Source organism: Solea solea, chromosome 11 (genome assembly GCF_958295425.1).
Source record: "Solea solea chromosome 11, fSolSol10.1, whole genome shotgun sequence".
Classification (NCBI taxonomy): Eukaryota; Metazoa; Chordata; class Actinopteri; order Pleuronectiformes; family Soleidae; genus Solea; species Solea solea.
The window spans coordinates 25,768,104-25,792,231 of record NC_081144.1 but is presented as its reverse complement, the minus strand read 5'-3'; the positions used below and the strand labels follow the sequence as shown (position 1 = coordinate 25,792,231).

The window sequence follows — 24,128 nt, the reverse complement described above, 5'->3', positions numbered from 1 at the left end:
AACTAACATCACAGAACAACTGTACGCACGCACGCACGCACGCACGCACGCACGCACGCACGCACGCACGCACGCACGCACGCACGCACGCACGCACGCACGCACGCACGCACACACACACACACACACACACACACATACACACAGACCTGCTGCTGTTGGAGCGGAAAAAAGTTTATCAAGACAAAATTACAGCCCGAGAAGTTTCTCCACACCTGTTTCACACTTACACTAAAAGTGTTTCCTTTTCCCTGCAGTGATGGAGGAGGACTGAAGTGTGTGTGTGTGTGTGTGTGTGTGTGTGTGTGTGTGTGTGTGTGTCGAGAATGACACCATCGCCCTCGGGCTAGAATTGAACCTTTTGACCGTATCCTCGGTTCAGGAAGTCGGCACTTATTGCTATATGTTGCTGTTTGATCCATATGTTCGCTCGTCTGACACATGTGGAGCCCCCCATGTGGAGCCCCCCCCCCCCCCCCCACACACACACACACACACACACTGAAAAACACAACTGTTTCGAGGACCTTGTTAATAAGGAGGCAACAGTTCAGGTTTATGAAAGTGAGCGTTTTTAGCCGTCACAGAGACGGAGGAGCGTCTGATCTACTGCGTTTGACACGTTGGACACGTCTGTGTCTCAAACACTCGCATCACAAAACAACATCATCTGAACTCGGTGACGGAGGCAGCAGTGGATCGATCACTCTGTGTGATCCACCTCCATGTATAAGGGTGTGGGAGAATAAACGGATTACACAGAGACTTCAATTTAACTTTCCACTCGTAAAGTGGTGAACACACTTTTAAAGATATCTGGTGTCAGTTTACAGTGTTTGGGGACATGTGAGACGTACTGAGCTTTAAATTCAGCCATCATGTTTAATATTAGCCATGTTTTTACTCTCTGATGACGTCACAGTTTAGTATCGGCTCAGCTGAACCTCCACGGAGCAGGAACTAAAACAACAGCAAGTACCAGGTGTGTGTGTGTGTGTGTGTGTGTGTGTGTAGTTGCAGGTCCGAGCAACCATTAATAATTGACAGGAGCAGGTTAGCGTGTGTGTTGCTAAGCGCAGGCTTTCACACATCAGCGAGGCGTTTGTGAGACGAGCAGAGAGAAGAAGAAGAAGAAGCGAGGGATGATGAATGAGAGAGTGATGGAGTCAGTGGACTTACATCTGAGTTCTTCATCCTCCCTGTGACGAGGAAAACCACAGAGAGTTTCAACCATCACAGGGAAGGTTTTTGTTGTTTTTGTGTTTTCTCTTCAGCCTGGAGAACAATGTCATAATAATAATAATACTAATAATAATAATTAAAAAGACGGAGGAGAAATCTGCTCAGTGTGTCTCACTAAGAGTGATTTAAAGGCTAAAGATGATGAGCCGTCAGGCTTATTTTTACCGGGTTCCTCCGCAGGAACTCCATCGCCGCAGCCAGCTGCAGGCAGAGCCGGCCAAGACCCGGACTCTGCAGACCGTCATTGATATGAAGGTAGGACTTAGACACTGTGTGTGTGTGTGTGTAATAGATCACGTCATGGCTTCATAAGTGTTTTCTAACCTCAGGTGTTTGACGATGATTTCAGCTTCATATCAACATAAAGTGATACTGTGTCATCACACACACACACACACACTGAGAAACTGCTTGAGTGTGCGATGTTTGTCACACACACTCACTCGGTCAGTCTGTTTAAATGTGTTATTTTGTGACTTCAGTGTATGAGAGTCTTTGTTGTGGTTTATCTGAGTGACACAAACGAGCAGCAGTAGACCAGCAGCTCCTGTTTCACTGCCAGCTAAAATCCTTGATTTTCTCTACGGACTTTGGTGCAGGAGAAAACGCAGTTTACAGAATAACAGAAACTTCAATTTCCTGTTTGAAAATCTCTTTGTGACGGTGAGACAGACAGTATAGATGTACGCTGATGTCGATTTTATAAGGTGAGCCCTTTGGTAAGTGGCTAGAAGCATCTCAATAGTGAGTGTTTGTGTCACATGGCTCTTCTCCTCCAGCTGCCGTGCGTTATCCAGTTTAGTTCTGATATCAGCTTCATAGAAAGACTAAAGTTAAATTATAAATGAGCGCCGCTGTAACGTGAGCAGCAGCAGCAGCAGCAGCAGCAGCAGGAGACGTACACGTAGAGTAACAGTGCGTTATTGTTGCCCGGTGTCTGCGTGGCAGCCGTGCTCGAGTAAAGTCCATTATTGGCCCACGCCGAGTTCAACACTTATTCAATTTGTTTCAAATGTCACATATGGAAGCTTTCACTCTCATCTCGGCCCTTTGAAGTCGTCAAAGCTGTGAAAAATGCAGTTGACTCCACATGTGTCTGCACACACACACACACACACACACACACACACAGTGTAAGTGCTTGTTCAGCTAACGCTCGCTCTAAAAGTGGCTCCTTTACTGCAAAACCACAGTTATTTTTCACACATACTTTATTTGTCTGCTTATTAACGGAGCGCACATGTGCCGAGCAGCAGTGCCCACACGGCTGTGAACGTACACGAGAGGTGAAGGGAAATCTGACGCCGTTAATGCAAACGACACATAATCCACGCGTCACATTGTTTAGTCGTGATTTTATCACACGGTTACAGTTAATAATCCATCAATTATTGTGACTATAGAACATGGGGGAAAAGTGTTAATGACATTTATTTTGAAGGATTTAAGATACGATGAGTCCTTTATTTGTCCCGCAGTGTGGAAATTTACATTGTTACAGCAGCAAAGACAGTAAAGATAAAGATAAATAATAAACATGCGTTACCAAACAAAGTACAATATGTAAAGATATTAACACTAAGAGTATATAAAAGAAAAAGAGTTCAGTCTGCAGAATATACACAGTATGGAATATTTACATTATAAATAAAGATAGAACATGGGAAATGATATACCGTATTTTCCCGAGTGTAAGTCGTGCTTTTGGTGCAGCAGTGGGAGGAGTTTTTTCTTTCTCCTGGTGATTTAAAGTGATGAACATATTCATCATTTATATCATCAGTAGTGGTTGATGTTGTTGTTTAAATGCTCCTCTTGTTCCAGTGCTAACACAAATGTGTGTGTCTTTGTCTCCGAGTTGTTCATTTGTCCACTCTGTAATTCCAGAACACCAACCCCCCTTTCTGTTTTGACCCTGACGTTATCTGGCAGGTACAGTACTGAGTTCTCACCTCTGCACACGCACACACACACACACACACACACACACACACACACGCACACACACACAGAGCAGCTTTTATCCCATGTGCTCCTGTGTGTTGTGTTTTTATTGGATTTGCGTGGTTTCTCCGCCTCCAGCTGAAGACGTTTGCATTCGTTGTGAAACATTTGGACGGCTGATGTTTGAGTGCAGAGAAGCAGCACATTCATGTCCCGCTGTGTCTCAGAGAACCTCACCATGCCATTCTGTGAAAATGAAAAGCATTTCTCTGTTTATTCACAACATAGAGAAAGGTCAAAGGTCATGAACGTGGATGGAGCTGTGAAGTACAGCTGTGGCGTTCACGAATGACTCGGGTCTTTGCGTGGCGCGTGAGCGGCTCGTGGCGTCGTCACTGTTTTTCACTCTTTAAAGGTATTTGCGTCTTTTGCGAGAGTGGCGTGAACGTCTGAAGTCGAGCAGTTACACCGACTTACTCCAGGTTTCCCACAGGTCCTTGACATTTGAACATTGCCTTAAATGCGGCGCCACCTAGTGCTTTTCTAGAAGCAATTTTATCTTTCAAAGCAGTCCTGCTGCTGTCGTGGGACCGGAAATGCTAAACCGGACGACTCGCACACAAATAATGTTGAAAAAAGGAACACACACACGTCTGCTCTCATGTGAACACACACACGTCTGCTCTCATGTGAACACACACACACACGTCTGCTCTCATGTGAACACACACACACACGTCTGCTCTCATGTGAACACACACACACACGTCTGCTCTCATGTGAACACACACACGTCTGCTCTCATGTGAACACACACACACGTCTGCCCCCTACAGTTTGGGAGTACATATGGCATCCTTCCATCGATCGTCCACTGCGTTAGCCTCTGTGTCTGTCGTGATGAAAGTCTAAAATAACGCGGTCGTTGCCTTGATCTCATAGCAGGAACCTCGGGGGTCATTTGTGTGTCATTTGTGTGTCATTTGTGTTTTTCGCGAGACGTCTTCCATGTGAGGACGTTGTGACCCTGGCTGGTTTTCCACTAACAGACACAAAGCTGTTAAATAAGGTTCTGCTTTAAAGTTGAACGGTCATGGTCAGACCTTCTCTGTCTGCTGTCGCCTGGTGCAGGACACCAAAATCTCCTCCCTGGAGAGGAACATCCGAGACCTGGAGGACGAGGTCCAGATGTTGAAGACCAGCGGTCTGCTGCAGCCCGACGACAGGCAGGACGAGCTCAAGCAGGTGGACGTCTACAAGAGTCATTCCAAATTCATGAAGTCTAAGGTAGAATGTCTCCGCTCGTCACCTGAGGAGCACGAGCTCAGCGACGCTCGTAACAGCAGCATGAGACGCTGTTTGCATGTTTCTGTCACACGTCCATTCAGGAGGAGCTCAAGTCCAGAGGTTTTAGTTCATCGTGCCAAATGATCCCTCATCAGATTTGTAAAAATCATTACACTCATTCCAGTGAAGTTGTGTTTTTATCAGTAAACCTTTGTTAAAAACATTCAACACGATGAACAACACGAGAAAAATGACATTTCCGAGATATGAAGACATTTCATAAAAGGAAAAACACGACACCATTTCAGAATACCATGACAACAACGCTTAAAACATTTAGATGGTCCCACTCTCTGCATGCCCCTCCTACTCTCCACCTCCACCTGGTTGTGTCCAACATTGTTCTGCTGTTTGTGTCTTTTGTTTGTCGTACGCAGAAACTCTGTTGTGACGCGTTTCTTTATTTCTTTACTTCATGTGAAGACCCAGCAAACCTGTGCTGAGTGTTCAGCGTGAACCGTCCTCTGACCGTGCATGGTGTCTTCTTTCTGTTTAGCCTGACTGTGGTTTCTCTGTGCTGTTTTATTCATCGAGACAAACCAGTGTTCAGAGTGAGTCATGCACATGTGAGGCGATGATGCTGCAGCTGATGGTTTGGTCGGTGGTTAGAAGGAAACAGATCATCTCTGATCGATCATAAGAATACGTAACAGTGACATGTAACCGTTTGTTCTCCTGTGCCTTCAGTCTTCAGAATCCTGTGACCTGCAGCTCCTGCACTGCAGCAAACTAAAATGGCTGATTTTCTCTATGGACTTTGGTGCGGGAGAGTGAGCCATTTACAAACGTCAGATTCCAGCTGTTTCGCTGCAAGATAATGGCGTGAACGTGCTCTTAAAATAGTGTTGTTAAGTTTTTATTTGGCTGAAATCAGTTTTTACCTCAAACAACCAAAAACGGAACTATCCCTTTAAAGGTTTCCAGTTTCCGGGACTCCTAGCTGTGTGTTAGCGCTGTTAGCTCTGTTAGCTCGTCATGTGAAAATGTTTCCCTGCAGTTCATTAATGGCGCCCTTTGTTGTCACTGAGTTCCTGATGGAATCATGTGAGAGATGAATGTGAACGTCTGTCCTCAGCTGCGCTGACGGCTCCTGGCGCTCGCTCTCCCACCGCGTACACAAACGCAGAAAGACGCCAGATTCATTCTATATCCTTGAAGTGTTTGGGGCTCCGCTCTGTCAGCGGCGCTGCACACTGGTGTTGAGGGGAGACTGAGATAAGAGAGGAACCAGAGAGGAACCAGAGAGGACCGAGATGCTGTCCTCTCTGGTTTCCTCTCGGGACTTTGATCTACTTGAACACCGTAAAGTGGATTCTGAGTAGGAAGCAGCATCAGAGACAGAGGATCTTTTTCATTTTTAAAACATAATCCTGACCAGGGATGATTTGATAAAACCTTTTGCATCCAAAAACTGGAAGTACTAACACAGGTTATGTAACTCTCCCCTTTCCAAGCGAGTCATACTTTGCGTTCCACACATTCGCACTGGATATCGCATTTCATTTCAGTCGTAGTGATTTTTCTCTCTGAGTTTGTTGTGTTAGCGTGCTGAGTTGTGCCACACAAAATAAATCACGCTAGGAATCAGACCAGACCACTGAAACATCGGTATCTTCTAAATATCCATCATGGCCGACTTGCTTGAATCTTGGGTAACACTAGCGACGCTTTGAAACACTTAGAAATTCACTACTTTATAAACGCAGTGTGACTGCTTTAAAGCTAGCATTTCTGCAGCTAACAGAACAGCAGCATTAGCCTTCCATGCTCTAACACCTGATACTGTTAGCATCACAGACGTCCTTACCAATGTCTTCATGATGGTGACCAACCAACCAACCAAACAAACAAACAAACAAACAAACAAGAACAGCGTGAGAAACAAAATCATGTGCTGCATTGTTACTTGGTAAAATCTTCAGTCTGGATGGAGATCTGTCTGCGCTGGAGTTTAGCGTCTCGCTGTCTTCTTGTCTCTGTGTCTCTCTGTAGGACCAGGCCATGTCTCCATGTGTGTCCTCCATCAGACAAGCTCCCACCTTCCTCCTCCCTTCACAACAGCCTTGGATCACAGAACAAGCAGAAGTACAAGTCTCATTAGTCTGTGGTTGTCTCGTGTGACCTTCAGGTGTTTTTAGTCTGTTGTTACTCACGATGAATTCTACTCATTCACCCTGAATAAAGTCTCTCAGCTGATGTGTGTCAGTAACGCTGCTGCTGTCCCCCAGCAGCTGACAGTTTATTCTTGTGTCATTGCTCGGGCTGGGGTCGGACATTTTTAAGAGCAAACTTTTGTGTTCCCTCATATTAGCTTTGTGGAGACGAGCAGAAGCTCCGGGGAGGACACGCGGGGGGAAAAGGGCAAGGAGAGGAGGAAACACCAAAGTATTGTGAGGGAATGTTCAAGTTTCCCACCCTGACCCGAGGGGCAGCTCCTCAAATCTGCCCCACATTAGAGGATTTTTTAAAAACATTTGACCTAATCCTGAGAAAGCACGGACTAGACGATCGCCGGACCACACGGAAACCTTTCAGGGAGGGCGTCGTCAGCGGCGTCAGTCAATAGCTGTTGTGTGTGCAAATCAACTTTTCAGAATTATGGTTCTAAACAAAAGTATGCAACATCCGTTTCCCAGGGTTCCTGGTGATCTTGGGATTCCTGGGGTTCCTGGGGTTCCTGGGGTTCCAGGGATTCCCGGTGTTCCCGGTGTTCCCGTGTTCCCAGGGTTCTGCTTGCGCCCCCAATCACTTTTCAGTCGTAAATATCAATCATTGAAATTGGGAAGACTCTGATGTTTCCGATGACATTAAGATCGTGTCTTTTAATCCCTCACATGAAAGGATAATCTGTTCAAATCTGAAGACACCCACGATTGTCGGAAGAACCAGATCAGGACCGAAACCAATCATCCTCTAGTGTGGGGCGCGGCTTAAGCAGACTGTCGTAGTTCAACAATTTTAAGGCTGCAACTAACCATTATTTAAGTGATTAATCTGTGGATTACTAGATTAACTGATAAATTGTTTGGTTGTTTCCCAAACCTGGAAATGTTCTTTAATGACTTTTATTTGTTATATGGAGCAAAAAATCCAGCAAATACTCACATTTTAGAAGCTGAAAAATCACACAGAGTATGAATTTAAAAATCAGTCAAACTGATTCTTTAATTCCATTTGGACGAGCATATGAACATGTGTTTGAAGACTGTTTTCTCCCGTGATAAAACTCCTGAATGTCCTCTCACGCGTCTCCTCGCTCTCTCTCGTCACGTCTCAGCATCTCACCTCTTGGCTGGTGTCCCTCTCATTATTCTGTCCCTCGTCTTCTCGGCTGTCTTCACTTCCTCTCTGCCTCTGTGACTGCTGATTGGCCGAGCGCTGGTCCAGGCAGAATTCCCTGGTTATGAAATGAAGTCTGCTCTCACACAATTAGAGAAATCTCCCTTCCAATCAGCTGTGTGCATTTTTGGCACCGGTAGACAGATGCCAATCTCCCACACAAGAAACCTCCCTGTGTTGGTGTGTTTGATTTCCTCTGTGGTTCTCTGAGCTCGAGTGTATGTGAGTGGAATATTGTTTCCCATCATTTTATCTTCGTCTGCCTGCATGATGTTTTCAGCTCTTTGGCTTGACTGTATGACTGGGACTCCACTCAGTTAGCAACATTTAAATCTGGCACATTTACATTTATTTAAATGTAATATTTTCTTTCTCTAGCAGTTTCCTATCTTCTTTTAAGATCTTATTTTGTGTAATATTTAGTGTTCTATTTTTCTATCTATCGATCTATCTATCTATCTATCTATCTATCTATCTATCTATCTATCTATCTATCTATCTATCGCAGCTAGCTAACTAGCATCTATGTATATATAGCTAGCTAACTAGCATCTATGTATATATAGCTAGCTAACTAGCATCTATGTATATATAGCTGCTAACTAGCATCTATGTATACATAGCTAGCTAACTAGCATCTATGTATATATAGCTAGCTAACTAGCATCTATGCCTCTAAAATTGCCCAACAATGGAATACAAACTTAAAAATCAAATCTTCAGTTAAATGAGTGAACTTAATTCAAATGTTAAGTCAAACATATGTTTTTAATTCACATTAAAACAAGAGAATATAAATATATATGAATAGAAACTTCTCTTCTAAGTATGTGTCATTTTTAAAACAACTGCATGCTTTTACAAACTTTGCTTGAGAGAAAGAGAAAATCTTTTTTCCCCTTCTTTATTCAAAGTGTTTTGTTTTCTGTAACTGAACCCGACATCACAGTTTTCATCAGCGTGTTGTGTGTTTGTGTGTTTGTGTGTTTGTGTTTTGTGCGTGGTTTTCCAGATAGAGCAGCTGAAGCAGGAGCTGAACAGGAAGGAGTCGGAGATGCAGGCGCTGCAGACCAAACTGGAGACGCTGACCAACCAGAACTCAGACTGTAAGCAGCACATCGAGGTGCTCAAGGAGTCGCTCAGCGCCAAGGAGCAACGGGCCAGTACACTGCAGACAGAGGTCAGTGTGGACACACACACACACACACACCCACACACACACACACACACACACACACACCCACCATGCTCCAGCTCAAAACTGACACAACCACAGATGAATGCAGCTGCCAAGGGTGAAAATACTGATGATAATCAGGGTTCCCACACAACAGCATGATGTTTGTCCTGCGTCGGCCTCGTCTACGTACACTCAGCAACGCAGGGCATCTAACAGTAGGTGGCGTCGTCACAAACAAGGGAGACAATTACCAAAATATCAACTTCACTTCTCTACTGCACAAAATCCAAGCACTTTCAATGACTATTCAAGGCTTTGAAAGTCTCAAGGACCTGTTCTGATGTGCGATGAAGTTTGTGCACATTGATAAAAATCACAGTTTTTTAGCAGCGAAGTTTCTCTGCCGCCCCACAAATACTGTGCTGGTGCTTTTTCATGAATCAGCCAGAGAGGTTTGTTTTTCGCCAAGTTTAAACGTAATAGAAGATCGTGGCTGAGCTCCCTGAACACTCTTATCAAATGCAGGACGTTTGACGTATGTGAATTATTTAACGGTGAGTCTGTTCATGTTAATAATTCTCAAACATCACTTAAAGAATAGAAGTAAAAGCCCAATAGTCGGGTTATGTTATACAAAACTAAAAACACCCATAACATACCGATCCAGGGTTCCCATAGGTCCTTAAAATCCTTGAAAGTTTGTGAATTTGAAAAATGAATTCAAAGTTTTTGAAAATGACCCTATATAGACATGGGTCATTGAAATCCTTGAAAGTTTTTGAAAATCATTCTAAACAGACATGGGTCATTCAAAGTGCTTGAATGTTGTGCAGTAAAGAAGTGACGTTTTCTGTTTGTGACTACGCCACCTACTGTTTGATGCCCTGCGTTGCTTGATGGACGTCGACGAGGCTGACGCAGGACAGACGTGGAGACACCATGACTCACTGTCCACTGTCTCTCTCTCCGCCGCTGACGTGAGATTCTGTGCAGAACAATGAGCGAGTAAAGTTAAGAAAGAGAGAGAAAATGACGACGCGATGTCTGGGAAATCTCTGTCTCACAAAAGACAAAAGACAAAGACGGACTTTGAGGACAATCACTTGCCCAGATGCAGAGCTGCTGCACATCAATAAAAGAGGACGCCATCATGGACTGAGACGCTCTTACAAGTTGTCCTCTGTCTTAAGCTGAGTCAGCACGTTCTGTCCTTGAATTTGAGGGAATCGGTCCTGGAAAGTCCTTGAATTTGATATGAACCAATGTGTGGGAACCCTGTATACAGTATATTATGATATAAGTGGAGGATTTTTTTTTAAAGACTTTACTGTGAACAGAAAAGTATCGTCTGCATAGAGAAGAACCAAAAAAAGCTGAGTGAGTGTAAATCATCATTGTCTTGATCTCAGAGGGGCCAGCAGGGGGCGTCATTATCACATTAGAGAACTAGCATGAGTGAATATGATATTTAGCATTTCGAGTGACGCTAGCGATGCTAACGATGCTATTTTCTGGTTAATTTCTTCTGTCTCGAGTTGCGTTTGTCGTCTCGCAGGCGATGGAAAGTGATTCCTCGTCGTGATGAAAGTTGCAGTGTAACGTGTTTAATCAGATTAACCTCTGTGCAACCCCACTGTGCACAGTGAGAGGGTTGCTGTTGATGTGGATGGAAAAACACTGTGTGTGTGTGTGTGTGTGTGTGTGTGGCCACCAGCGTGCTCACACGTGTGGTCAGCTCGCTCAGAACAACGCTGCACAAAGACTTTTAACACTGTGACTCTTAATGATTTTATCACTGCTGTTAGGAATGGAGTTGTGTGTGTGTGTGTGTGTGTATGGTTTGTGGGGGGGGGGGGGGGGGTCATTTAGCATTTTTCTCCATCACTCTCTGGACTTGGAACTGATACTTTAGATCTCTTTGTGCTCAGTGGTTGAGAGCGGCCGCTAACTATGTCCACTCATCATTGCAGGAAGCAATTTAGGCCAAAATGAGGCCTAATTGTCGTTACATGTGCAAGGAATTTTGGCCTCGCAGTGAGCTGAATACATCATACTTAAAGGAATTGGTTTTCAGTGGGTGGTGTTTTTTTGTGTGTGCATGTTTGTGTTTAAGTTATTTGTGAGCTCTTTAGCTTCACAGGTGCCACTTTATGGCATTTTATGTTCTCTCGCAACCAAACTCTGTGATTAAATCCGCAGAGTGTCGTTTGGAAAATAGGTGATTGTTGAATTTAAATGTAACATTTTTAAGGGACGCTCTGACACTCGTGTTTCATGGACCATTTGTTTGTCTCTCAAAGTCTCTGTCCAGGTTTTATATTTAACAGCGGTGTATTTAGAGACAGCGCTGCTGAACGCCGGCCATCGTGACCACGTTCACTGGTATTTAATTTCAGTGACTGATGTCAACAACAACCGGGCAAACACAGCTGAACACAGTGAGAACAAAAAGAAACAATGAATAAAAGGAAATAATAAATAAAGCACAATAAGAAGATCTTAGCAAATCAGCCTCTGGACTCTTGTCCTTCATTCAAGTCAAGTTTCTTTGTCGTTTTCCCCTGCATCTAACCTCACCTCCTCCCTGCCTCACCTCCTCTCCTCCCCGCCTCTCCTCCTCTCCTCCCCTCCTCCCCTCCTCCCTGCTTCGCCTCCTCTCGGGAAAGGCTCAGGTTTCCCTGAAGTAAGTGGGCAGAGCAGAGGATGGACAGAGTGATACTGGTTCTACATTCCTCTGCTTCCTGTCAATCATTTGGTTCCAGAGTGAAGCGATTCTCACCGTTGTCTCGTCCTCACTTCGTTCCTTCCATTCAATCATTTTCCCTTCATCTTCCATCAGCAGCTCCTTTATAACTGCTCAGTTAAGATTCCTGTGTGTGTGTGACACAGTGATCTCACAGTCGTCCACTTCCCCCGAGACAGAGCGATGTCACACACACACACACACACACATGGAACAGACACGGCTCTGTGGACGAGTATTTATCTGTCAATCAAAGTTAAGGACAGCCTCTAAATGGAGGAGATTGAATCTGTCTCCAGATAACTGGAAAATGTGGAAAATAATCATTGTGTGTGTGTGTGGAAACTGAAACCGTCTAATACAGTGGGTGTGTGTGTGTCTTTCCTGTCCTCGTCGGGACAAAGCAGCAATGTAACTATAATCCAGGAGATCAGGTGACCGATCACAGACCTTCCTGCATTTTTAAACAGCCAGCACTGAGGGAACAAACCAAGACAACCAACAACTGCCTTCATGTAGTAATCTGCCTTCATGTAGTAATCTACCTTCATGTAGTAATCTGCCTTCATGCAGTAATCTGCCTTCATGTAGTAATCTGCCTTCATGAAGTAATCTACCTTCATGTAGTAATCTGCCTTCATGTAGTAATCTGCCTTCATGTAGTAATCTACCTTCATGTAGTAATCTGCCTTCATGCAGTAATCTGCCTTCATGTAGTAATCTGCCTTCATGCAGTAATCTACCTTCATGTAGTAATCTGCCTTCATGTAGTAATCTGCCTTCATGTAGTAATCTGTCTTCATGTAGTAATCTGCCTTTATGTAGTAATGAGCCTTCATGTAGTAATCTACGTTCATGTAGTAATCTACCTTCATGTAGTAATCTGCCTTCATGTAGTAATCTGTCTTCATGTAGTAATCTGCCTTCATGTAGTAATCTGCCTTCATGTAGTAATCTACCTTCATGTAGTAATCTGCCTTCATGTAATAATCTGCCTTCATGTAGTAATCTACCGTCATGTAGTAATCTGTCTTCATGTAGTAATCTACCTTCATGTAGTAATGAGCCTTCATGTAGTAATCTGTCTTCATGTAGTAATCTACCTTCATGTAGTAATGAGCCTTCATGTAGTAATCTACGTTCATGTAGTAATCTGCCTTCATGTAGTAATCAACGTTCATGTAGTAATCTGCCTTCATGTAGTAATCTACCTTCATGTAGTAATCTGCCTTCATGTAGTAATCTGTCTTCATGTAGTAATCTGTCCGCATGTAGTAATCTGCCTTCATGTAGTAATCTGCCTTCATGTAGTAATCTGTCTTCATGTAGTAATCTGCATTCATGTAGTAATTTGCCTTCATGTAGTAATCTGCCTTCATGTAGTAATCTACCTTCATGTAGTAATCTGCCTTCATGTAATAATCTGCCTTCATGTAGTAATCTGCCTTCATGTAGTAATCTACCGTCATGTAGTAATCTGTCTTCATGTAGTAATCTACCTTCATGTAGTAATGAGCCTTCATGTAGTAATGAGCCTTCATGTAGTAATCTACGTTCATGTAGTAATCTGCCTTCATGTAGTAATCTACGTTCATGTAGTAATCTGCCTTCATGTAGTAATCTACCTTCATGTAGTAATCTGCCTTCATGTAGTAATCTACCGTCATGTAGTAATCTGTCTTCATGTAGTAATCTACCTTCATGTAGTAATCTACCGTCATGTAGTAATCTGTCTTCATGTAGTAATCTACCTTCATGTAGTAATGAGCCTTCATGTAGTAATCTACCTTCATGTAGTAATCTACGTTCATGTAGTAATCTGCCTTCATGTAGTAATCTGCCTTCATATAGTAATCTGCCGTCATGTAGTGATCTGCCTTCATGTAGTGATCTGCCTTCATATAGTAATCTGCCTACATGTACTAATCTGCCTTCATGTAGTAATCTGCCTTCATGTAGTAATCTACCTTCATGTAGTAATCTGCTTTCATGTAGTAATCTGTCTTCATGTAGTAATCTGTCTTCATGTAGTAATCTATCTTCATGTAGTAATCTGCCTTCATGTAGTAATCTGTCTTGATGTAGTAATCTGTCTTCATGTAGTAATGAGCCTTCATGTAGTAATCTACCTTCATGTAGTAATGAGCCTTCATGTAGTAATCTACCCTCATGTAGTAATCTGCCTTCATGTAGCAATCTGTTTTCATGTAGTAATCTACCTTTATGTAGTAATCTGTCTTCATGTAGTAATCTGTCTTCATGTAGTAATCTACCTTCATGTAGTAATCTGCTTTCATGTAGTAATCTATCTTCATGTAGTAATCTGCCTTCATGTAGTATTCTGTCTTCATGAAGTAATGAGCCTTCATGTAGTAATCTACCTTCATGTAGTAATCTACCTTCATGTAGTAATCTGCCTTCATGTAGTAATCTGTTTTCATGTAGTAATCTACCTTTATGTAGTAATCTACCTTTATGTAGTAATCTGTCTTCATGTAGTAATCTACCTTCATGTAGTAATCTGTCTTCATGTAGTAATCTGCCTTCATGTAGTAATCTACCTTCATGTAGTAATCTGCCTTCATGTAGTAATCTGTTTTCATGTAGTAATCTACCTTTATGTAGTAATCTACCTTTATCTAGTAATCTGTCTTCATGTAGTAATCTACCTTCATGTAGTAATCTGCCTTCATGTAGTAATCTGTTTTCATGTAGTAATCTACCTTTATGTAGTAATCTACCTTTATGTAGTAATCTGTCTTCATGTAGTAATCTACCTTCATGTAGTAATCTGTCTTCATGTAGTAATCTGTCTTCATGTAGTAATCTACCTTCATGTAGTAATCTGTCTTCATGTAGTAATCTGCCTTCATGTAGTAATCTGCCTTCATGTAGTAATCTACCTTCATGTAGTAATCTGTCTAGTAATCTGCCTTCATGTTGTAATCTCTAGGGAACGTTAGTTTACTACTCTTTAGCTTAAACAAGTGTGTGCAGCGTGCCTGTTGTTTGTCGCCGCTCTAGCTAGCTGGTGTTGTAGTTTTTCTAACGTTGCTAGTTGTTGCAACAACATGTGAAAAGAACTACAAAGTTTGCCCGGGTTAAAAGAACGTTATTCTCACGATAAAAAATTCACGCCGTTAAAATGGGTTTGCGTTAACGCCGTTAATAACGCGTTAAACTGACAGCACTATTAAAAACCATCCGTTCTTCACATCCCAGCAGACATAGGCTGGTAAACTCTGGACAGACGTCAGTCCATCACAGGGACAAACAACCATCCACACCTGAGGTCAGTTAGAGTCCAGTTTGCCTAATCCTGACTGTGGGAGGAGTCATAGCCACTCATATCTCCTGCATTTCGTATCCAAACAACGTTAAAGTTGGCGCCGCTAAGTTAGAAGCAGGTCCCGCGAACCGTTAGCGACATTTATGCGATAAACAGACGAACTACAACTCTACACCAAACCTCTGTCATCGTCTTTCTCCGCTGGATTTATGTCTGTGACTGAACTGTTTTCACATTCTCTGCTTTCTTTAGTCGCAGAATCAGATTTATTGCCTCCGATTCTTTGGACACAACAAATCACCAAGTGTTTCACGTCTTTAAAAGTCATTAGTCAGCGTTTTTTTGTGACGCGAAAGTCTATAAAGTTTGATTTACATGCTTATGTTCAGACGTGGAGCAGGTGGCGGCCAGGAAATCCACGCCGACCTGAGGACAGAACGGAAGGTGTTAAAAGTCAAAGTGTGAAGCAGGCACATAAATAAAGTTACTTTTGATATTTCAGCAGCAGCAGCAGCAGCAGTTTTAGCAGCAGCCGCAGCAGCAGTGACTTAAATGCACATATCTGTGATGTGGCAACATCTCTGTGTCTGGAGAGAACTCAGCCGCTGGTATTTTTAATCCGGCTCTGACCTCAGATCTCCTGCGCTCTCTTCTCTCATCGCCGGCGTTTGCCAGAAGACCTCCGCTGAGTTTTGATTCTGAGGTTGACGCGTAATGACGCGAGGAAGATATCAATTACTCAAAAGTGACTTGTTAACACGGAGCGTAGTGACAGTGATGGAGAGTGAAAACAAGAGGAACGTTGAAAAAAAGAAGAGAGGGGAAGGAAGATTGTGGAGTGGGAAAAGGAAAGAAGTAAGGATGGATGGAAGGAAGGGGAGGAAGTGAAGAGTGGGTGATGGATGGAGGAGGCAGTGAGTGATGCGACGCTCCGGCGTGTTGCGGTCCCTGCTGGACTGTTTTTGTTGATCTTTCCTTGTTCTCGTCGCTGACTGATGGTTTTTGTAGGAAGTGAGGCGGAGAAGAGCTGCGGTCGAGTCCTGGTTCCACCCTCGCCCTGAACTCTCCCCCCGCTGGGTTTCGTTCTCTCTCTCCCACTTTCTTTCTGCCTCATTCCCTTTTTCTTCCCTTTGTCCGTATTTTCTCCTCTTTCACAACATCTGCCTCCATCCGTCTTCCCTCGCCACATCTTGTCGCCTCCCGCTCTTCGTCCTCGTCTCGTCCTCCATACACTGACGTTAGAGATCGGACGATTTTATCGCGATGAAATGCCCTCACGAGCGCGCGGTCAATACCGTTAATAATTGTATTCATTCATATTTTTGAACGTGTTTCTTATTTTGTCAATAATCTCCGTTTAGTAACAGATTTTTTTCATGATTTTGTAAATTTTTTAATGGAACATTTTTTTTAATGCTAGACAAAATGTTTTGAATAGTAATGTGGTCACAAATGTTAGTCCACATAGTGACCAGTGTAACCTTAGTAACAGAGTAAAGTCAATAGTAAAGTTTTTCTTAAACTTACATAAAGTTACATGTTTTTGTAAATTAAGATGTTAAAGTCAAGTTAGTAAAGTTTTTGCAAAATCTTTGTACTTCACAGTCACAAAGACTCTGTTGAAGAGCAACTTGATTATAAGGGTATGTTTATAATGAAACTTAGCAACATTGTTTTGTAACCATAGCAACAAGTCAGTTGTAAAGTTTATTTCAACATTTTTCGTAAACTTTGTATCATGTTTTTTTTCTCGTAAAACAAGAGCAATTTTTTTTTATTATATTTATTTTTTTTACAGCTGAAGTTGCATATTTTTAAAATGTTTTTACAGTGTTTTTTGTAACATTCTAACATTTTTGTGTCCTCACGTGTTGTTTGTAAGGTTCGTAAAAACAGTTAGTTCACGTGTTTTTGTCTGAATGGAGTTTGTCCATGTGATCGTCACGTTCTTTACCTGGTCAATCAAACTCAGGTGAGAGAGATGACCTCTCTGGTGACCTCTCTGGTGACCTCTCTGATGACCTCTCTGATGACCACGCTGTCATTGTTAGCTTCAGTTTCCTGCTGTCGACTCACCGCTAATCGTCAAATTGACTTTTTAAACTCTGGACCTGTTGCTCGTTGTGGACCAGCGTCAACACGACCTCATGTGAACCGGACTGACCACGGTCACAGTCTCAGTTCCGTCAGCGCGGCTCGCCGGGTTCCTGCGCTGCTGCGGTTTGGGATGCTTTGTGTGTGTGTGTGTGTGTGTGTGTGCAGCGAAAGCATCGGGGCCCCCAGAACAAACATGGTACGGTCCAAAATAAAGCCCCCGCGAGTTCTTCGCAGGCCATGTGGAAAAGTCATAAAGTGGAGTTGTGGGGGTCGGGAGAAGGAGGGGTGAGATGTTTAATGGTTTACACAGAAAATGAGGTAAATATGTTCATGAAGACGACAACGACGAACACGACTGTAAACGTACGTGCAAACACGTTCACACCCGTGGTCTCCTTTAGTTTGCACCCTTGGCCTCTGGGAGGCGCTGCAGAACAATAAAAAACAGGCAAAAAAAAAGGCTTAAAACCTCTTTAACCCAAACATCACCCAGTCACTGAGAATATTTACTCGTCTATGAAGCCCTAAAAGTCCTTAACAATCAGTTCAGCCACTGCTGAGAGCGCAGGGTTTGATTGTTTTCCTGAGCTCTAAAAAAGCGGCAAGGCGAATCTCACCACTCCTGTAAACAGCAGCGCCTCCTAGTCCGGGCGCGAGAGTCCGGGCGCCAGAGTACGGGCGCCAGAGTCCGGGCACCAGAGTCCGGGCACCAGAGTCCGGGCACTAGAGTCCAGGCACATCTGGTGACGTACTTTCAACCGTAGAAGAAGAAGAAGAAGAACTACTCTGGTTGTAGCTGCTGAGCGTATCGGTTGAGAACATGTGGAAAAAAGGTTCAGCGAGTGTTTGTAATAAACAATACCAGACGCTCCTCAAGCTCCCCGCCAATGATCAATCCGTGGGTATCTTTCATATTTGATGGGAATATCCCTGCTACATTGGATTGTTGGATTGTTACACAAACTTCGGGCGAAAGCAGGACACAGCCCCAAACGTCATCTTAAACAATACGTATATTACAATATTTACAAGCCGTTAAACTGTCTCTGTGTACTTGTTCTGTCGTTTAGCATTAGCGATAGTCGGCTACAGGCTAAGCTACATGAGTTCACTCGTGTCTCATTTGCATGTGTGTGTGTTTATCATCTCAGTAACCACAACGTTATCCAAGCTACAAGCGTCCTGCAGCAGTCTCTGTGATGGAGGTGGTTCACTTGTCAGACAGACACACACACACACACATGTTGGATATTCATGACTTGAGGGGACATTGCATTGACTTACATTCATTTCCTGGAGACTTACTCTAACCTTTACCACAATTACTACTGGCCTAATCCTAACCCTAACCCTAACCTCGGCCTAAACTTAAAACATATCTTCACCTTAAAATGTAGTCATTTACGTTGTGGGGACTTGATTTTTGTCCCCACAAGAAAGACAAGTCCCCATAATGTGACTGTGTAAACAGTTTTAGGTCCCCACAACATTAGTAATACCCACACACACACAGACACACACACACACACACAGGCACACACAGTAATGATGGCTTAGCTTGGGCGTCCGTCAGCGGTTTGTTAACCAGGCAGTGAAGCGCTGATGGAAACATCCAGAAACAGTAAGTTCCTTTGTTTTTATTGTGACCTCCTCTTCTTCAGGGTCAGACTGGTTCACTCAGACCACTTGCCCTCTGATTCTGAACACACACACACACACACACACACACAGTCAGGAGCCAGAACTTCACAAAGAGGTCGAGTGATCTCCTTGAGTTGGTGAAAACTGTTTCATACAGTGACGTGAAAACCAATCAGCGCTGAGATCCTCAACGTCCTGTCTGTAGTGAAGTGCAGTTGTGTATCTGGACTTGTTCTCCGCCTGCTGGACCCCTCTCTCCTCATAAACCTGCTTCTGACTGCAGACCTCAACTGTTGTCTTGTGTCAGTGCAACAACACGATTGGTCCATCCTGTGATAAAACACAGGATTAGCTTCTTGGAAGAAGGAGGCGGGGCTGCAGGGTTTGATGTCAGCTGGGATTGACTGGAGCTCCTCGGTCACCTGTTAAAGAGAAGTGGGTCAGATGATGGATGGAAGGACGCACAGATATTTGTTTCATTACAGCTGCTTCACAGGAAAGTCCCCAGCGGTCGATCATCAGCCTTCCTTCTCGTGGTGATAAAATCCAGACCTGGCCACGTTAGCGGCTACACAAACAGGAATTAGCCGAGCATTATGTCATGAATGGATGATTCATTTCACAGAGCAGGAACTTTAAAGAAGTTCAATCGAATTGCAGAATGTCTCACACAGCTGTGAGCTGATGAGCTCAGATGCCACAATATTCATGTTTTCTGTCACACGGTCTGTGTTTCCGCCTTCTTCTTGTGGTCTTTTCGGTGTTTTTACTTCATGCGTTCAGACCTCGTCTAAAGTTATTCTGGACATGGACTTAGAACAGTGTCCAAACTGGCTCCTGTGAGCTTGGACCAGGACTAATTCTCCTGCTGTGCTGTGATGTGTTGTCCAGTTGTCCAAGGACTGACGGGAGCGTTTGGCTGAAAACAGTTGATTTCTCAGCTCAGGTAGCATTAGCGTAGCTCAGGATAGAGGACGGGACTGTGGTGGTTTAGGGTTAGAATCTGAACTCCTGCTTTGAAACCTTGAGAGTTGTGTTTTGTCTATGTTGACGTTTTGAAAGCGAAAGTTCAGAGACGTCTCCTGTTGGACATTCACAGCTGTCAATCAAACGGGTGTCCACTCATACTTTACACTCTATTTTCGTCTGAACTGGGAAGTAGTTTACAAAATAGGAACTTAAGGCCAAATTAATTATTTTCTTGACTGATCAGTTGTTTCAAATTCAAAGGACTTTATTTGTCACCGATTTGTCATGAATGTGTGTGTGCAGGTCACATGTTTTTAAAGCGCGTCAGTGTGAGTTTTTGGGATCTCAGCGTGAGAACGTTCCCCTGATGGATCTGTGACTCTGTGCGAGTGTTGGTGCCGTCCCAGGTCTTTGCTGTGGTCTCCTGGTCTTCTCCGGTTCTGCCGCTCTGACTGTGGTCGCCTCATTGAATCCGCGCGTTGTTTATCGCGGACCGCAGCGAACGCCGGGGCCCGCTAACTTTCGCACAAACGGCTGCCAGAAAAACTTTTATGATGAAATGTGATGCAGGGGAAAAAAGGGAGGGAGGACAAACAGAGCCGCTGTTTTCTTTACTTTTGCTAAACCAGAGTCCAGAATCCACATTTGGCTGTGACTGCGAGCATGAGACAGGAAGTTGAGGGGAAGGAGTGTGAGAATGAGTGAGTTTATATATTTTGGTACATGACTGCAGTTCCATGCATACGAGCGTAAAGAAAACCTTTAAATCTCAAACCTTAAAGTCAGGTTTGATGAAGTGTGGCTGTACGGACATGTAATCAGCACTGACTGTGCAGCAGTCTGTGTGTAAAGTACCAGAAACTGTCACTTTTTATAACATTACAGAAGTTTATGACTTTTACTTAAGTATCAAAAGTCATTTTTTTTTAAAAAAAGAGAGCAGTTAGGATTCAACCATGTTGACTCATGTTTGTTTATATATAACTAAATGTTTTTTTTCCTCTCAATTTAAGCCAATATGAATGTTTTTGGTCATGGTTTTATTTTCTACACATCTATCACACACCCTGCTTTATACAGCACAACAGTATTTCCAGAGGGAGTTCACGTACCACTGGTGCTACACGCACCACAGTTTGAGAACCATGGAGCTATACATCTCTTGACAAATGATGCTGCCGTCAATTTTTTGTTGTCTACTAACCTAACCTAACTAACTACCGTGCTGACTTATAACTACTTTACCTACTAAACTGACCTACCCACTCACCTATCTACTGTACCTGCCTACCACCTACTATACAACACACCTACTGACCTACTGACCTACAGGACTTACTGACCAACATACTGACCTACTGACCTACTGACCTACAGGACTTACTGACCAACATACTGACCTACTGACCTACAGGACTTACTGACCAACATACTGACCTACTGACCAACATACTGACCAACATACTGACCTACTGACCTACAGGACTTACTGACCAACATACTGACCTACTCAGGCTGTCAAAATTGCTCCAAAATGATGTTGGAATATTCCCTCGCTCGTTGACAGCCCTGCTACCTACTATACAGATGAATCTACTGTACCCGCCTGTCTGTCTGCCTGTCTGCCTGTCTGTCTGTCTGTTTCAGTGCACTCAGCGCGTCTGTCTGCTCTTCTGCAGGTGGATGCTCTGCGAGTGCGTCTGGAGGAGAAGGAGCAGTTCCTGACGAAGAAGACCAAGCAGCTGCAGGACCTGACGGATGAGAAGAGCACACTGACCGGAGAGATCAGAGACATGAAGGACATGCTGGACGTCAAGGAGAGGAAGGTCAATGTGCTGCAGAAGAAGGTATGAGATTCTTCTTCCTCTCTCTCTCTCTCTCTGTAGATCACACTGAATATTGTTTTCTGTCTGGAACCTTACGTTTGTAAACTGCTCACACTCTCGTACCAAAGTCCATGGGGAAAATCTGAGTTTTTACATTGCTGGTTGACAGGAGCTGCTGTTCTACTGCTGATCAGCTGCTGTCCTACTGCTGATCAGCTGCTGTCCTACTGCTGATCAGCTGCTGCTCTACTGCTTAGTCAGGATTCCACCACCAAAGATCAGCAGCAGTTGATCCATATGAGCTAAAATTGCTGATTTCTCTATGGACTTTGGTAAGGGGAAGTGAGTGAGTAAGTGAAGTGGATTCTGTTATGTTAAGTAGCTAAAATATGTATATCTCTGTGTGCTGTTTCTTGTCACTGCCTGATTGATTCATGTTGAAAAACTCTGATCAGGTAACTTACCTTTGTTCTACAGTGTGAATCATTGAGTGTGTATGAAGTGAGTTTGTCCACACACACACACACACACACACACACACCTGTGAGGCCTTAATGACTTGTATAAGTCATTAAGTGGACCCCTGTGGACCCCTGTGGACCCCTGTGGTGTGCACGTTGGCAGTTCCTCACTTGACCAATTACGCACACATGAAGGTTCCTTCTCAGCTTCCTTGTTTCCTCTCATGTCCTCACATGTCCTCACATGTCCGCAGACGCTTCACTCGCGTCTCATGTGAACTTTATCTTCAGTGATGTTTTCCACTGACAGGCCAGTTTGCGGGGACAAGTGTTGAAGTGACAAAGTGATATTTCCTCCTCATGTCACCACACTCCCACTTTTTGTTTTCTCACACTCGCAGTGAAAATATGAATCTTCAGTCGAGCTGGAGCACGATGCTGCGGCAGTCACACACTCTCGACTCTCTGCAGAAATGTTGCATTCTACATCTTTAATTTAACGGCTTCAAAGACGACCCCCGTGACCCCCGATCGTAAAGATGATCATAAAAGACAATAAACACAAAGTAAGACACAAGTATCTTTCCATTTCAAATCAATGGAAGACGTCCACTGTGAGCCAGCAGGTGTTTCACTCCATTAGTCAGGTCATATCCACTGTCTGCAGCCTGATTGGTTTCCCAAACGTCCCGCTGGGCTATAACTTACAATGCCGAGTGGAGCTAAGAGTCGGCGCTGGTTTCCTCTCTGAGACGCTCACGCTCTGTAAGTTATGACCGACTCACAGAGAGAAACGTGTGACGTTGTCCAGAGACACAAATCAACATGTGAACGATGTCTCTTCCTAACCAGAGGGTGACGGCTCGTCCCACCATCAAGTGTGATGAGGACGACCCCCATCCATTTGCAGTTTCTCAGATTTTGGCACAGTGACGTCTCTGCTTCTGTCTGACCTTTTTTAGAAGCTGGTAGGTAGTAAATAGAAATTGCAGCTGTCACATAATGTTGCGGTGAGAAGAAAATTTACAGCAGATGGAAGATAAATATGAACGAGGTAACGTGAAACCTCCTGGAAGAATTCTCTTCAACTGACGCGAGTATTGATTTCCTCAGTGACATCAAAACATCATCTTAGGTTTCCTTTGGGCAGATATGAGCAAATATTGTTCTTTTAACCTAAAAATACAGCACGTATGTATGTAGTGTGTGGCTGTGGACAGAAGGTCAGGGTTCAGTCGTCTCTCTTTGTTCAGTGACTGACTGGCAGCGTGTGAAGAGTGAACTCCTGTATCTGCTCTATAAGTAACTGTCATTGTCTCACTCATCCCGCTCATAGTTCTCCAATCACCACTGAACAAACCAGTAGCAACTGGACTTGTAGAAGGTTTTGAAGACATTGAATCTCATCCTGGAGCTTCTTCAGTGATGAGCTCAGGAATTCATCATCAGAGGTTAAATTCCAAGGAAACTCTGGACCTTTGGAGGACTTCCTTGAATGTTGTTGAAGACATTTATATTTTTAATGTTGGGAACAGTGAGAAAACACATGTGAAATCTGTAATGACTGATCATGCAGCGTCAGAATACTGTAACAGCAGGACTTCAAGGAGGAAACAAACACAGACTTTATTAATGAATATAGTTATTTAGTTATAAAGACTGTATATACTGTATTTTCTTTGTGTATATATGTGGATTTACAAATTAAACGGAATAATTACGTTAGCTCTTAAACTACATGAAAAATGTATGTAATGCAATTAAAGCTGATGGAAACCAACAAAGCACTGCTGCGATCACCAGGTACACAAAGGTTGGTGTCAATCACCGTAGCAACTATTTTAGTTCAGTGTTCTGTTGGATAAGGAGCATATGGTGCAGTGATTGACATAGGGTTCGATTCCCGGCCAACACAAATCAGTCATTTCCCAGGTTTGGTAACAATATCTATTTTTATCGTTATGTATTTTCTTCAACCGTTGGTTTGTCCGTCAAATTCCCATGTTTTTTTTTTTTTGCACCAGACGTAACCTACACCCCTGCTTTATGG

The 24,128-nt window shown here is 43.5% G+C and overlaps 1 protein-coding gene across 1 annotated transcript in view; it reads left to right on the top strand.

The window, feature by feature from the left end:
- The window catches only part of LOC131468358 (ERC protein 2-like), a 194,558-nt gene that overhangs the window by 11,890 nt on the left and 158,540 nt on the right, over positions 1-24,128 (top strand). The window contains exons 6-10 of the mRNA XM_058642483.1: positions 1,423-1,497; positions 3,130-3,174; positions 4,318-4,473; positions 8,885-9,052; positions 21,471-21,638. Of these exons, the coding sequence (XP_058498466.1) occupies positions 1,423-1,497; positions 3,130-3,174; positions 4,318-4,473; positions 8,885-9,052; positions 21,471-21,638 (612 nt within the window). The remainder of the gene's footprint in view (positions 1-1,422; positions 1,498-3,129; positions 3,175-4,317; positions 4,474-8,884; positions 9,053-21,470; positions 21,639-24,128) is intronic.